Source organism: Gorilla gorilla, chromosome X, assembly GCF_029281585.2.
Source record: "Gorilla gorilla gorilla isolate KB3781 chromosome X, NHGRI_mGorGor1-v2.1_pri, whole genome shotgun sequence".
Taxonomy (NCBI): domain Eukaryota; kingdom Metazoa; phylum Chordata; class Mammalia; order Primates; family Hominidae; genus Gorilla; species Gorilla gorilla.
The window spans coordinates 10,712,877-10,727,014 of record NC_073247.2 but is presented as its reverse complement, the minus strand read 5'-3'; the positions used below and the strand labels follow the sequence as shown (position 1 = coordinate 10,727,014).

At 51.6% G+C, this 14,138-nt stretch overlaps 1 protein-coding gene across 3 annotated transcripts in view; it reads right to left on the bottom strand.

Moving 5' to 3' along the window:
- Nucleotides 1-221: 221 nt before the first annotated feature.
- The window catches only part of LOC129530148 (granulocyte-macrophage colony-stimulating factor receptor subunit alpha), a 45,867-nt gene continuing 31,950 nt past the window's right edge, over nt 222-14,138 (bottom strand). For 2 of the 3 annotated variants that reach the window (XM_055376910.2, XM_055376909.2), the window contains 4 exons: nt 13,285-13,420; nt 10,029-10,125; nt 7,204-7,285; nt 222-1,703 (listed from right to left, as the gene is read on the bottom strand). In XM_055376910.2, coding sequence (XP_055232885.1) covers nt 1,626-1,703; nt 7,204-7,285; nt 10,029-10,125; nt 13,285-13,420 — 393 coding nt within the window. In that variant the 3' untranslated portion in view covers nt 222-1,625. The remainder of the gene's footprint in view (nt 1,704-7,203; nt 7,286-10,028; nt 10,126-13,284; nt 13,421-14,138) is intronic. The other variant, XM_063703342.1, reaches the window with a different exon arrangement.

The window sequence follows — 14,138 nt, the reverse complement described above, 5'->3', positions numbered from 1 at the left end:
ACACCCGGCTAATTTTTTGTATTTTAGTAGAAACGGGGTTTCACCATGTTGCCCAGGCTGGTCTCGAACTCATGAGCTCAGGCAATCCACCCGCCTCAGCCTCCCAAAGTGCTAGGATTACAGGTGTGAGCCACCGCGCCCGGGCACCAGCCTCTTTTTCATAACCAGCTCTTTCAGGAACAAATAGAGAAATAACTCACTCATTACTACAAGAAAGGCACCAAGCCATTTATAAGGAGTCCACACCCCTTGATTCAAACACCTCCTGCCAGGTCCCACCTCCGACCCGGAGAACCAAATTTCAAACTGAGATTTGCAAGGGACAAACAACCAAACTATATCATCACTTTGTCCTCCAGAAGGAACCGGACCTACTAAAAACTGGATTTTTAACCCAGGGAGGCCTGGCACTGTACAATAATAATTTTTTTTTTTTGAGATGGAGTCTCGCTATGTCATCCAGGCTGGAGTGCGGCGTTGTGATCTCAGCTCACTGCAACCTCCTCCTCCCGGGTTCATGCCATTCTCCTGCCTCAGCCTCCCGAGTAGCTGGGACTACAGGCGCCCGCTACCACGTCCGGCTAATTTTTTGTATTTTTAGTAGAGATGGGGTTTCACTATGTTAGCCAGGATGCCCTCGATCTCCTGACCTCGTGATCCACCCGCCTCGGCCTCCCAAACTGCTGGGATTACAGGTGTGAGCCACCACGCCCGGCCATCAATTTTTTTTTTTTTTTTAAATGAGATGGAGTTTTGCTCTTGTTGCCCAGGCTGGATTGCAATGGCGCAATCTCAGCTCACCAGGTCAGTTATTCAAGGAGGAGGCTACACAGTACCTCAGTGGTTGGGTTGGAAGGAGATGCAAAAGCTTCTTGGAGTCTAAGCATCTTTGCGAAATATCACTTTTTTTGAGACAGAGAGATGGGGTCTTAGTTTGTTACCCAGGCTGGAGTGCAGCGGTGCAATCATAGCTTACTGTCAGCTTGAACTCAAGTGATCCTCCCACCTCAGCCTCCCAGATAGCTGGCACTACAGGCAGAAGCCACCACGCCCAGCTAATTTTTGCCTTTTTTGTAGAGACAGGGTCTTGCTATGTTGCCCAGACTGGTCTTAAACTCCTGTCTCCAGCAATCCTCCAAAGTGTTAGGATTACAGGCATGAGCCACGGCGCCCAGCCAAATATCAGGTTTTTATTATTTATTATTATTGTTTGTTTTGAGATGCAATCTTGCTCTGTCACCCAGGTTGGTGTGCAATGGCGCGATCTCGGCTCACTACAACCTCCACCTCACGGGTTCAAGCAATTCTCCTGCCTCAGCCTCCCAAGTAGCTGGGATGATGGGCGTCCGCTGCCGTGCCTGGGTAAATTTTTGCATTTTTAGTCCAGATGGGGTTTCACCATGTTGGGCAGGCTGGTCTTAAACTCCTGACCTCAGGTCATCTGCCTGCCTTGGCCTCCCAAAGTGCTGGGATTACAGGCGTGAGCCACCGCGCCTGGCCCCAAATGTCATGTTTTTAAATAAAAACATAGAAAATGATATAAAGGTTCACAGCATCATCAAGAAAACAGTTCCCCAGTGTCACGGAGGCGGAGATGTCCATGCCATTCCTACAGCCTCTGGGTCTCAGGTAATTTCCTTCACGGTCAAGACCTCTTCGCGGTAGCCTTTCCCTTCCTCTGGGGTGAATTCCTCCCAGATGATCTGAGAAAAAGGAGGTTCAGGCTGTCAGATCTTCACGAGCTCAGCCTGGGACTCAGTGGGCTGTGTTTATTTTCTTTTTCTCCCTCGAGACGGAGTCTCATTCTATTGCCCAGGCTGGAGTGCAGTGGTGTCATCTCAGCTCACTGCAACCTCGGCCTCCCGGGTTCAAGCGATTCTCCTGCCTCAGCCTCCTGAGTAGCTGGGATTACAGGTGACCGCCACCACAAATTTGACTGATTAGATGAGGCCCACCCTTCCCCTATGTACCTTCAACTGATTAGACGAGGCCCACCCTTCCCCCTTTAGACTTTTGACTGATTAGATGAGGCCCACCCTTCCCCCTATATACCTTCAACTGATTAGACGAGGCCCACCCTTCCCCCTTTAGACTTTTGACTGATTAGATGAGGCCCACCCTTCCCCCTTTAGACCTTCGACTGATTAGATGAGGCCCACCCTTCCCTATATACCTTCAACTGATTAGACGAGGCCCACCCTTCCCCCTTTAGACTTTTGACTGATTAGATGAGGCCCACCCTTCCCCTATATACCTTCAACTGATTAGACGAGGCCCACCCTTCCCCCTTTAGACTTTTGACTGATTAAATGAGGCCCACTCATCCCCTATATACGTTCAACTGATTAGACGAGGCCCACCCTTCCCCCTTTAGACCTTCGGCTGATTAGATGAGGCCCACCCTTCCCCCTATATACCTTCGACTGATTAGATGAGGCCCACTCTTCCCCTATATACCTTCAACTGATTAGACGAGGCCCACCCTTCCCCTTTAGACTTTTGACTGATTAGATGAGGCCCACCCTTCCCGTATATACCTTCAACTGATTAGACGAGGCCCACCCTTCCCACTTTAGACTTTTGACTGATTAGATGAGGCCCACTCTTCCCCTATATACATTCAACTGATTAGACGAGGCCCACCCTTCCCCCTTTAGACCTTCGAGTGATTAGATGGGGCCCACCCTTCCCTATATACCTTCAACTGATTAGATGAGGCCCACCCTTCCCCCTTTAGCCACCACCAGTTAAATTTTGTATTTTCAGTGGAGATGGGGTTTTACCATGTTGGCCAGGCTGGTCTCAAACTCCTGACCTCGAGGTGATCCACTCGCCTCGGCCTCCCAAAGTGCTGGGATGACAGGCATGAGCCACTGCACCTGGCCAGGGGTTTTTCCTGGGGTAAAGATCTGAGACATATCCACCCATGGGACCTCATAGTTGACGATGAACAGGGTGGTCTTTGGAAGAGCTTGTGAGCATGAAACCTGGGCAGGGTACAGCAGGTGCTAAGCCCCTGGAGCTGATGGAGCTCAGAGAAGGGAAGGTTGAAGCCTGAAGCTGTCATCCTGGCACCTCGATGTGGAGGACCCCTGGGGGTCAGTGGAAAGCGGGGGCCGGGGAGGAGGCTGGCATGGGGGTGGAAGGTAACGGCATGACAGATGGCCAGGTCTAGGATGGGGGTGTGCAAGTGGCAACCAGGAGGATGTTACCTATGTGGCAGGGAAGAGGGCGCTCGGGGCAAACCTGGGCTGGAACTGGAGTTCCCCACGGGAGGAAGACACAGCCCCTGAGCTGGAGAGAGGTGGGTGGGAGAGGGCCACCCACGGGGTCTTGGGATGTGGGTCACGCAAGTCTCTCACCCTTAGTCACCCTCTCTGGGGTCTTGCTGTTCAGCCTCTCTCTTGGACTCTCTGCCTCTTTTCTCTGTCTCCCTCTCTGTCTCTCTTTCCTCCCCCTCTCACCTTCTTCCACCCCCGTCTCTGGGTCTCTATCTCCATCTTCCTGTGTGTCTGCCTCTTTTGGGTTCAGTCTCTGTTTCTCTTTCATCTCTTGGCCTTCGTCTCTGATACCCGGCACCAATGACGTGTCCCCGTGACTAGGCTACAGTCCCCAGTTATTGAATGAAACCATGACTCAGCGGCTGCTACGAAGGGGCTTTGTAGATATCAAGTCCACAATCAGCTGATTTCCAGGAAAAGAGATTGGACTGGAGAATGTGGGTGGGCCTTATCTAATCAGTCAAAGGTCTAAAGGGGGTGGGCCTCATCTAATCAGTTGAAGGTCTGAAGAGGGGTGGGCCTCATCTAATCAGTTGAAGGTCTAAAGGGGGTGGGCCTTGTCTAATTAATAAGCTGAAGGTCTAAAGGGGAAGGGGGAAGGGTGGGCTTCATCTAATGAGTTGAAGGTCTAAATGGGAAGGGTGGGTCTCATCTAATTAGTCAAAGGTCTAAAGGGAGAAGGGTAGGCCTCATCTAATCAGTCAAAGGTCTAAAAAGGGAAAGGTGGGCTTCATCTAATCAGTCAAAGGTCTAAAGGGGGAAGGATGGGCCTCATCTAATCAGTCGAAGGTATAAAGGGGAGGGTGGGCCTCATCTAATCAGTCGAAGGGCAGAAGGGGGAAGGGTGGGCCTCCTCTAATCAGTTGAAGGTCCAAAGGAGAAGCGTGGGCTTCATCTAATCAGTCGAAGGTATAAAGGAGAATGGTGGGCTTCATCTAATCAGTCAAAGGTCTAAACGGGGAGAGTGGGCCTCATTTAATCAGTTGAAAGTCTAAAGGGTAAGGGTGGGCCTTATCTAATTAATAAGCTGAAGGTCTAAAGGGGAAGGGTGGGCTTCATCTAATCAGTTGAAGGTCCAAAGGGGAAGGGTGGGTCTCATCGAATCCACCCAAGATCTAAAGGGGGAAGTGTGGGCCTCATCTGATCAGTCAAAAGTCTAAAGGGGGAAGGGCTGGCCTCATGTAATCAGTCAAAGGTCTAAAGGGGGAAGGGTGGACCCTCATCAGTCAAAAGTCTAAAGGGGGAAGGGTGGGCCTCATCTAATCAGTTGAAGGTATATAGGGGAAGGGCGGGCCTGGTCTAATCAGTCAAAGGTCTAAGGGGGGAAGGGTGGGCCTCATCTAATCAGTCGAAGGTCTAAAGGGGGAAGGGTGGGTCTCATCTAATCAGTCAAAAGTCTAAAAGGGGAAGGGTGGGCCTCATCTAATCAGTCGAAGGTATACAGGGAAGGGTGGGCCTCATCTAATCAGTTGAAGGTATAAAGGGGAGGGTGGGCCTCAGCTAATCAGTCAAAAGTCTAAAGGGGGAAGAGTGTGCCTCATCTAATCAGTCGAAGGTCTAAAGGGGAAGGGTGGGCCTCATCTAATCAGTTGAAGGTATATAGGGGAAGGGTGGGCCTAATCTAATTAGTCGAAGGTCTAAAGGGGGAAGAGTGGGCCTCATCTAATCAGTCAAAGGTATATAGGGAAGGGTGGGCCTCATCTAATCAGTCAAAAGTTTAAAGGGGGAAGGGCGGGCCTCATCTAATCAGTCAAAGCTCTAAAGGGGGAAGGGTGGGTCTCATCGAATCCGTCCAAGGTCTAAAGGGGGAAGGGTGGGCCTCGTCTAATCAGTCAAAGCTCTAAAGGGGGAAGGGTGGGCCTCAACTAATCAGTTGAAAGTATATAGGGGAAGGGTGGGCCTCATGTAATCAGTCAAAAGTCTAAAGAGGGATGAGTGTGCCTCATCTAATCAGTCAAAGGTCTAAAGGGGAAGGGTGGGCCTCATCTAATCAGTCAAAGGTCTAAAGGGGAAGTGTGGGCCTCATCTAATCAGTCGAAGGTCTAAAGGGGGAAGGGTGGGCCTCATTTAATCAGCCGAAGGTGTAAAGGAGAAGAGTGGGCCTCACCTAATCAGTCAAAGGTCTGAAGGATAAAAGCTGAGGTTCCCCAGACAAGAGTTTTATTTCCTTTTTAAAAATTTCATCTCCCACTCTGAGAATGCAGGACAGTTCTGCCTCTGGGATGAGCATCAGCCCTGGCCTGACTTTCCAGCCTGCCAGCCTACGGCAACATAAGACGCAGTCCCTGAGCCGGAGAGAGGTGGGTGGGACAGGAGCGCCAGTGGGGTCTCAGGGTGCAGGTCACATGGTTCCTCGCCCTTGTTCACCCTCTCTGGGCTCTCGCTGAGACTAAGTCCGACTCCTCTGTCTTCCCTGTCTCTCTCGGTGTCTCTGTGTGTCTTTTCTCTGCCTCCCTCTCTGTCTTTTTCCTCCATCTGTCTCTCTCTTCCACTCTCATCCCTTGGTCTCTGTCTGTTTCTGTCTGTCTGTCTCTCTCTCTCCCCTCTCCGTGTCCACCTATGTCTCTCTGTTTCTCTCTCTGTCTGTCCTTTTCTCTTTGTCCCTGTCTCTATGTCTCCTTCTCCCTCTCTCTCTCTTTTTCTGTCTGTGTCTTTCTCTGTGTGTCTCTGTCTTTGTCTCTCTCCCCTCTCTGTGCCTCTGTTCCTCTCTGTCTCTCTCCTCTCCCTGCTGGGGATGATTTTTTTGTTTTGTTTTGTTTTTGATAGAGAGTTTTGCTCTTGTTGCCCAGGCTGGAGTGCGATGGTGCGATCTCGGCTCACTGCAGCCTCCGCCTCCTGGGTTCAAGCGATTCTCCTGCCTCAGCCTCCTGAGTAGGTGGGATTACAGGTGTGCGCCACCACACCTGGCTAATTTTTGTAATTTTAGTAGAGACGAGGTTTCTTCAGGTTGGTCAGGCTGGTCTCGAACTCCCGACCTCAAGTGATCCACCCGCCTCGGCCTCCCAAAGTGCTGGGATGACAGGTGTGAGTCACCGCGCCCGGCCCCCGCCTGGGTCTTTATGTTTGTTGTTTATCTGTCTCCGTTTCTCCATCTCTGTCTCTCTGATTGTCTTTTTCTCTTTGTAGGTCTGTCTTGCTCTCTGTGTGTGTCTCTCTCTCTTTCCTTCTCCCTTTTCTCCCTCCCTCTCTCTGTTTCTCTGTCTGTGTGTCTGCCTTTGTTTCTGTCTGTCTGCCTGTTTCCCTCTTTTGTGTCTCCTTCTCATTCTCTTCTATATTCCTCTCTCTCTCCTCCATCTCTCTCCCTCCATCTTTCTCTGCCTCTGTCTCTTGTCTCTATTTCTGCCTCTCCTCTCTACCTTCTTTTTTCTTTTGAGATGGAGTCTCACTCTGTCACCCAGGCTGGAGTGCAGTGGTGTGATCTCTGCTCACTGCAACCTCCGCCCCCTGGGTTCAAGCCGTTCTCCTGCCCCAGCCTCCCGAGTCACTGGGATTTCAGGCGTACACCACCACGCCCGGCTAATTTTTTGTATTTTTAGCAGAGATGGGGTTTCACCACGTTGGCCAGGCTGGTCTTGAACCTCTGACCTCAGATGATCCACATGCCTCAACCTCCCAAAGTGCTGGGATGACAGGCGTGAGCCACCGTGCCTGGCCCTCTCTACCGTCTTCTCCTTTTTTTGACCACAACCATGCCTCAGTTTCTCCTGATGGAGCTCACAGAGATGACTCTGACCCCAACCCTGGAGAAGACCCCGACCCGGGAGAAGGCCCAGGAGTGGGATACAGATTCCAGCCACACCGGTGGTGACGCCGCGGTCCCAGCTGGTGGAGAAGCAAGACGGTCGACACTCAGAGGCCGTGTCCCACGCTCCCCACTCCCCACCTTCCATCCCAGGTCACTGCTCCGCCCACCCCTACCTACCTCGTCTTCCACCTCACGGTTATCATTCAGTTTGTCTTTGATCTGTGGAACTGGCGGGAACAGTCGCTGTATCCTAAGGAACCTGAGACACAGAGAAAAAGTGTGAAGAGAACGAATCCCAGGTCACCAGAGTTCCTTCCATCAACGCCCTGTGCCCAGGGATGCTGCGTGCGGGGTGGCTGCGCTTAACTATGCAGAACTTCACTAAGAATCACCAAGTGACAAAAATCTTAAGGAAGTAGGCCGGGTGCAGTGGCTCACACCTATAATCTCAGCACTTTGGGAGGCCGAGGCGGGTGGATCACTTGAGGTCAAGAGTTCGAGACCAGCCTGGCCAACGTGGTGAAACCCCGTCTCTACTAAAAATACAAAAAGGCTGGGCGTGGTGGCTCACACCTGTAATCCCGGCACTTTGGGAGGCCGAGGCGGGCGGATCACTTGAGGTCAAGAGTTCGAGACCAGCCTGGCCAACATGGAGAAACCCCATCTCTACTAAAAATACAAAAATTAGCTGAGTATCGTGGTGCTTGCCTGTAATCCCAGCTACTCAGGAGGCTGAGGCAGGAGAATTGCTTGAACCTGGGAGGTGGAGGTTGCAGTGAGCCGAGATTGCACCACTGCACTCCAGCCTCGGTGACAGAGTGAGACTCCATCTCAAAAAAAAAAAGAAAAAAAGAAAAAGAAAGAATCACCAAATGACGAAAATCTTAAGTAACTAGGCTGGGTGTGGTGGCTCACACCTATAATCTCAGCACTTTGGGAGGCCGAGGCGGGCGGATCATCTGAGGTCAAGAGTTCGAGACCAGCCTGGCCAACATGGAGAAACCCCGTCTCTACTAAAAATACAAAAATTAGCTGAGTATCATGGTGGCGGGCACCTGTAATCCCAGCTATTCAGGAGGCTGAGGCAGGAGAATTGCTTGAACCCGGGAGGCCGAGGTTGCAGTGAGCTGAGATGACACCACTGCACTCCAGCCTGGGCAACAAGAGCAAAAGTCTGTCTCAAAAAAATACAAAAAAACAAAAAACCAAACAAACAAAACCCCACCTCCAACCCAGAAACCACGCTCTTCAAGGCTGGTGGGATCAAGGCAGGCGTTTCCCCTCTGGAGCTCAGCCCTTCAACATCAGTGACCTCAGACTCCCTGAAGCTGCCCACAGCTGACTGCCTGTTCCATTCCCATCCCTGTGCCTGAGGGGCTGAGGGAAGATTCTAAAAGATTCCTTGTGAGCTTCACTGTGTATTCCTGTAGGATCTCCCATTTTCTCCGTTCTTTTGTTTGTTTTGAGATGGAGTCTCGCCCTGTCACCCAGGCTGGAGTGCAGTGGTGCAATCTCAGCTCACTGCAAGCTCCGCCTCCTGAGTTCAAGCCATTCTCCTACTTCAGCCTCATGAGTAGCTGGGATTACAGGTGCCTGCCACCACACTCGGCTAATTTCGTATTTTTAGTAGAGATGGGGTTTCCCCATATTGGTCAGGCTGGTCTCAAACTCCTGACCTCAGGTGATCCACCTGCCTCGGCCTCCCAAAGTGCTGGGATGACAGGCATGAGCCACCATGCCTAGCGTAGTTCCTTAAGATTTTCATCATTTGGTGATTCTTTTTGTTTGTTTGTTTTTGAGCCGGAGTCTCGCTCTGTCGCCCAGGCTGGAGTGCAGTGGCATGATCTCCGCTCACTGCAAGCTCCGCCTCCCAGGTTCATACCATTCTCCTGCCTCAGCCTCCCGAGTAGCTGGGACTACAGGCGCCCTCCACCATGCCCAGCTAATTTTTTAGTAGAGACGGGGTTTCGCTGTGTTAGCCAGGATAGTCTCGATCTCCTGACCTCGTGATCCACCCGCCTCAGCTTTCCAAAGTGCTGGGACGCCCTTCTAAGAGACAGAAGAGGAGACACAGACACAGAGGAGGAGGTCACGTGGAGACGGAGGGAGAGACGGCAGTGACGCGGCCACAAGCCCAGGGACGTAGGGAGCCTCCAGGGTCTGGGAAAGGCAGAAAGGATCATCCCTTAGAGGTAAAGCCACAGGAGACAGGAAGATACCGCAATCTTTGTACCTGCAGGCTGTGTTTCTCTCTTTTTATTTATTATTATTATTGTTATTTTTTGAGATGGAGTTTCACTCTTGTTGCCCAGGCTGGAGTGCAACGGCGTGATCTCGGCTCACCTCAACCTCCGCCTCCCGGGTTCAAGCGATTCTCCTGCCTCAGCCTCCCGAGTAGCTGGGATGACAGGCGCCCACCACCACGCCCGGCTAACTTTTTATATTTTTTAGTAGAGATGGGGTTTCACCGTGTTGGCCAGGCTGGACTTGAACTCCTGACCTCAGGTGATCTGCCTACCTTGGCCTCCCAAAGTGCTGGGATGACAGGCATGAGCCACCGTGCCCGGCCGGGGTCTGTTTTTAAAGTAAAATTTATTTATTTACTTACTTACTTACTTTGAGATGGAGTTTCACTCTTGTTGCCCAGGCTGGAGTGCAATGGCGTGATCTCTGCTCACCGCAGCCTCCGCCTCCTGGGTTCAAGCGATTCTCCTGCCTCAGCCTCCCGAGTAGCTGGGATGACAGGCACCCACCACCAAACTCGGCTAATTTTGTATTTTTAATAGAGACGGGGTTTCTCCACGTTGGTCAGGCTGGTCTCGAACTCCCGACCTCAGGTGATCCTCCCGCCTCGGCCTCCCAAAGTGCTGGGATGACAGGCGTGAGCCAACGCGCCCGGCCAAGGCTGTGTTTCTCTTTCTCAGAGACAGAGACTGGACAAAGCACTTTCCTCCCGGCCTGGCCTGTTTTCCTGGGGGAGGCCCAGATGTTTCACAGGTTACCTTTTAAAGAGGAAGCCGAGGACGATGCCACAGACAAGGGTTCCCACGATCAGGAGCACGTAAATGTACACAGAGCCGAGGTTCCCGTCGTCAGAACCTAGAGAGACACTCAAGTTTGCGTCCGCGGTGAATCGTTGATGGAGGTGTGAAAGGAAATTAAATCTCTTCGGGTGTCCAAATGCATTTAGCCAAAGGGAACAGTCAAGCTGAGAACTGGGCCCAGCAAACCTGCCTCCCTCTTTTTGGTTCTTAAGTAAGATGGCTCTGAGTTGAAAGGCAACCTGCCTGCCCTATGTTTTGCCCACAAGGAAATTTCTGGTGAGCTGTTAAAACTTCGCCACCATGGGCCGGATGCGGTGGCTCACGCCTGTCATCCCAGCACTTTGGGAGGCCGAGGCGGGAGGATCACCTGAGGTTGGGAGTTCGAGACCAGCCTGACCAACATGGTGAAACCCCGTCTCTACCAAAAATACAAAAATTGGGCCAGGCACGGTGGCTCACACCTGTCATCCCAGCACTTTGGGAGGCTGAGGCGGGAGGATCACCTGAGGTTGGGAGTTCGAGACCAGCCTGACCAACATGGTGAAACCCCGTCTCTACTAAAAATACAAAAATTGGGCCAGGCACGGTGGCTCACACCTGTCATCCCAGCACTTTGGGAGGCCAAGGCGGGCGCATCATCTGAGGTCAGGAGTTCGAGACAAGCCTCACTAACAGGGTGAAACCCCGTCTCTACTAAAAATACAAAAAAATTAGCTGGGCATGGTGGTGGGTGCCTGTAGTCCCAGCTACTCAGGAGGCTGAGGCAGGAGAATAGCTTGAACCCGGGAGGCGGAGGTTGCAGTGAGCCGAGATCGTGCCATTGCACTCCAGCCTGGGTGACACAGCGAAACTCCATCTCAAAATAAATAAATAAATAAAAATAAAAGTACAAAAATTGGCCAAGCGTGAGGCATGTCTGTAATCCCAGCTACTCGGGAGGCTGAGGCAGGAGAATCGCTTGAACCCGGGAGGCGGAGGTTGCAGTGAGCTGAGATCGTGACATTGCACTCCAGCCTGGGTGACAGAGCGAGAGTCCGTCTCAAAAAACAAAAAATAAATAAACAAGAAAACATTTCTTACAGGTGCAGTCACCCCGGCCCACCAGACACGAATGCACCTCTGATCATCCCTGTACCCCGTTTTGTCTGTGTGATCTGGGAGGTAGAGGTCCGCCAGTGCACTGCAGCTCACATTTTTTCTTCTGTACCCTTTGTTGAGGTGAAAACCGCATACTTCTCAATATCCTGCCCCTTCCCCTTTTCAATTTAGAGCCCTCAAAATCGTCTTCAGAGAAAAGCATAGACCTGTCTCCTGGGCGGCCCAGACCTGGCTTTGAAGAGAGCTTCCCCGGACGGGCACGGTGGCTCACGCCTGTCATCAGAGCACTTTGGGAGGGCGAGGTGGGCAGATGACCTGAGGTCAGGAGTTCAAGAACAGCCTGACCAACATGGTGAAACCCCGTCTCTACTAAAAATACAAAATTAGCCGGGTGTGGTGGCAGGTGCCTGTCATCCCAGCTACTCGGGAGACTGAGGCAGGAGAATCACTTGAACCTGGGAGGCGGAGATCGCGGTGAGCCGAGATGGTGCCACTGCACTCCAGCCTGGGCAACAAGAGTGAAACGCCATCTCAAAAAAAAAAAAAAAAAAGAGGGAGGGCCGGGCGCAGTGGCTCACACCTGTAATCCCAGCACTTTGGGAGGCCGAGGTGGGCGGATCACGAGGTCAGGAGATCGACACCATCCTGGCTAAAAAACGGTGAAACCCCGTCTCTACTAAAAAAAAAAAAAATACAAAAAATTAGCCAGGCGTGGTGGCGGGCACCTGTAGTCCCAGCTACTTGGGAGGCTGAGGCAGGAGAATGGCGTGAACCCGGGAGGTGGAGCTTGCGGTGAGCCGAGATCGTGCCAACTCCAGCCTGGGCGACAAGAGCGAAACGCCGTCTCAAAAAAAAAAAAAGGAAAAAAAGAGGGAGAGAGCTTCCCCTTGGCCAGGGAGCCGGAATGGTGATGGTTTGACTGGACAAAGACTGACTGATTGTTTCCCAGTGGAGCAGAGGGAGGTGGGGCTTTAGGAGGACTACCAGTGGGGTCCTCCTCTGGCTATTAAGGGATTCTAGCTCATCCACCCTGAAAAAAACACCAGAAAGCAATGTTGCATGACCCCGTATGAGTACGAGACCACGTCCTTCTACTTTTTCTTTTTGTTTTTTTTTTTGAGACAGAGTCTTACTCTGTCGCCCAGGCTGGAGTGCAGTGGTGTGATCCCAGCTTACTGCAACCTCCGCCTCCCGGGTTCAAGTGATTCTCCTACCCTCAGCCTCCCGAGTAGCTGGGATTACAGGCATCTGCCACCACACCTGGCTGGTTTTTGTATTTTTTTTTTTTTTTTGAGACAGAGTCTTGCTCTGTCGCCCAGGCTGGAGTGCAGTGGTGTAATCCCAGCTCACTGCAACCTCCGCCTCCCGGGTTCAAGTCATTCTCCTGCCCTCAGCCTCCCGAGTAGCTGGGATTACAGGCATGTGCCACCATGCCTCGCTAGTACTTTTTTTTTTTGAGATGGAGTCTCACTCTGTCACCCATGCTGGAGTGCAGTGGCGTGATCCCAGCTCAGTGCAACCTCCGCCTCCCGGGTTCAAGTGATTCTCCTGCCTCAGCCTCCTGAGTAGCTGGGATTACAGGCACCTGCCACCATGCTGGGCTAATTTTGTATTTTTAGTAGAGACGGGGTTTCACCATGTTGGCCAGGCTGGCCTCAAACTCCTGACCTTGTGATCTACCTGCCTCGGCCTCCCAAAATGCTGGGATTAGAGGTGTGAGCCACCGCACCCGGCCGAGTTTCTGTATTTTTAGTAGAGATGGGGTTTCACCATGTTGGCCAGGCCGGTCTCGAACTCCTGACCTCCGGTGATCCTCCCTCCTCGGCCTCCCAAATTGCTGGGATTACAGGCGTGAACCGCTGCACCTGGCCCTTCTCTGGTTATTAAGGGAGCCAACTCATCCGTCCTGAAAAAACATCAGCAAAGCAATGTTGCGTGACCGAGTAGGAGACCGCCTCCTTCTTTTGAGCCACAGCGATAAGCTCAGAGCCTGACACTACTCCCAGCGACGTGCTCAACTCAATCTCAGCGCCCAGGACAGAGCACCTGACCTCTGTGCCTGCTCCAAGGTGGCCGCAGAAGGCACAAACATCCCTTACCTCTGTCCAACGCTTACCAAATTCAATGGCTTCACTCCAGGAACTCCAATTCAAGATGCGGACGTCTGCAGCTCTGATCTTCACACTATGTTTCGCTCTGGGCTCAGAGCTTGGAAAGTTGTATCTATTTTCCAAATCACCAGAAACAGTAATCTTTGGAGGAAAAAAGAAGGTTAGAGATAGGTTGGAAAGTTGTATCTATTTTCCAAATCACCAGAAACAGTAATCTTTGGAGGAAAAAAGAAAGTTAGAGATAGGTTGGAAAGTTGTATCTATTTTCCAAATCACCAGAAACAGTAATCTTTGGAGGAAAAAAGAAGGTTAGAGATAGGCGTCTTCCGTGTGGGGGAAAAGGTTGCCTTTTTTCGTTCTTTTGTCTTTTAAATTTTTTTCTTTTTCTTTTGTTTCTACCACCCTGAATGCACTTGGTCTGATCGGGTCTTGGAAGCTAAGCAGAGTCAAGCCTCGTTAGTATTTGGATGGGAGACAAGTTGGGAAAATTTGGGTGATGTAGGCTTTAAACTTTTTTATTTTATTTTATTTTATTTATTTATTTTTTGAGACGGAGTCTCCCTCTGTAGCCCAGGCGGGAGTGCAGTGGCACGATCTTGGCTCACTACAACCTCCACCTCCAGGGTTCACACCATTCTCCTGCCTCAGCCTCCCCAGCAGCTGGGACTACAGGTGCCCGCCACCACCACGCCCGGCTAATTTTTGTTGTATTTTTAGTAGAGACGGGGTTTCACCGTGTTAGCCAGGATGGTCTCGATCTCCTGACCTTGTGATCCGCCCGCCTCGGCCTCCCAAAGTGCTGGGATTACAGGCATGAGCCACGGTGCCTGGCCTTTTTTATTTTATTTTATTTGAGACA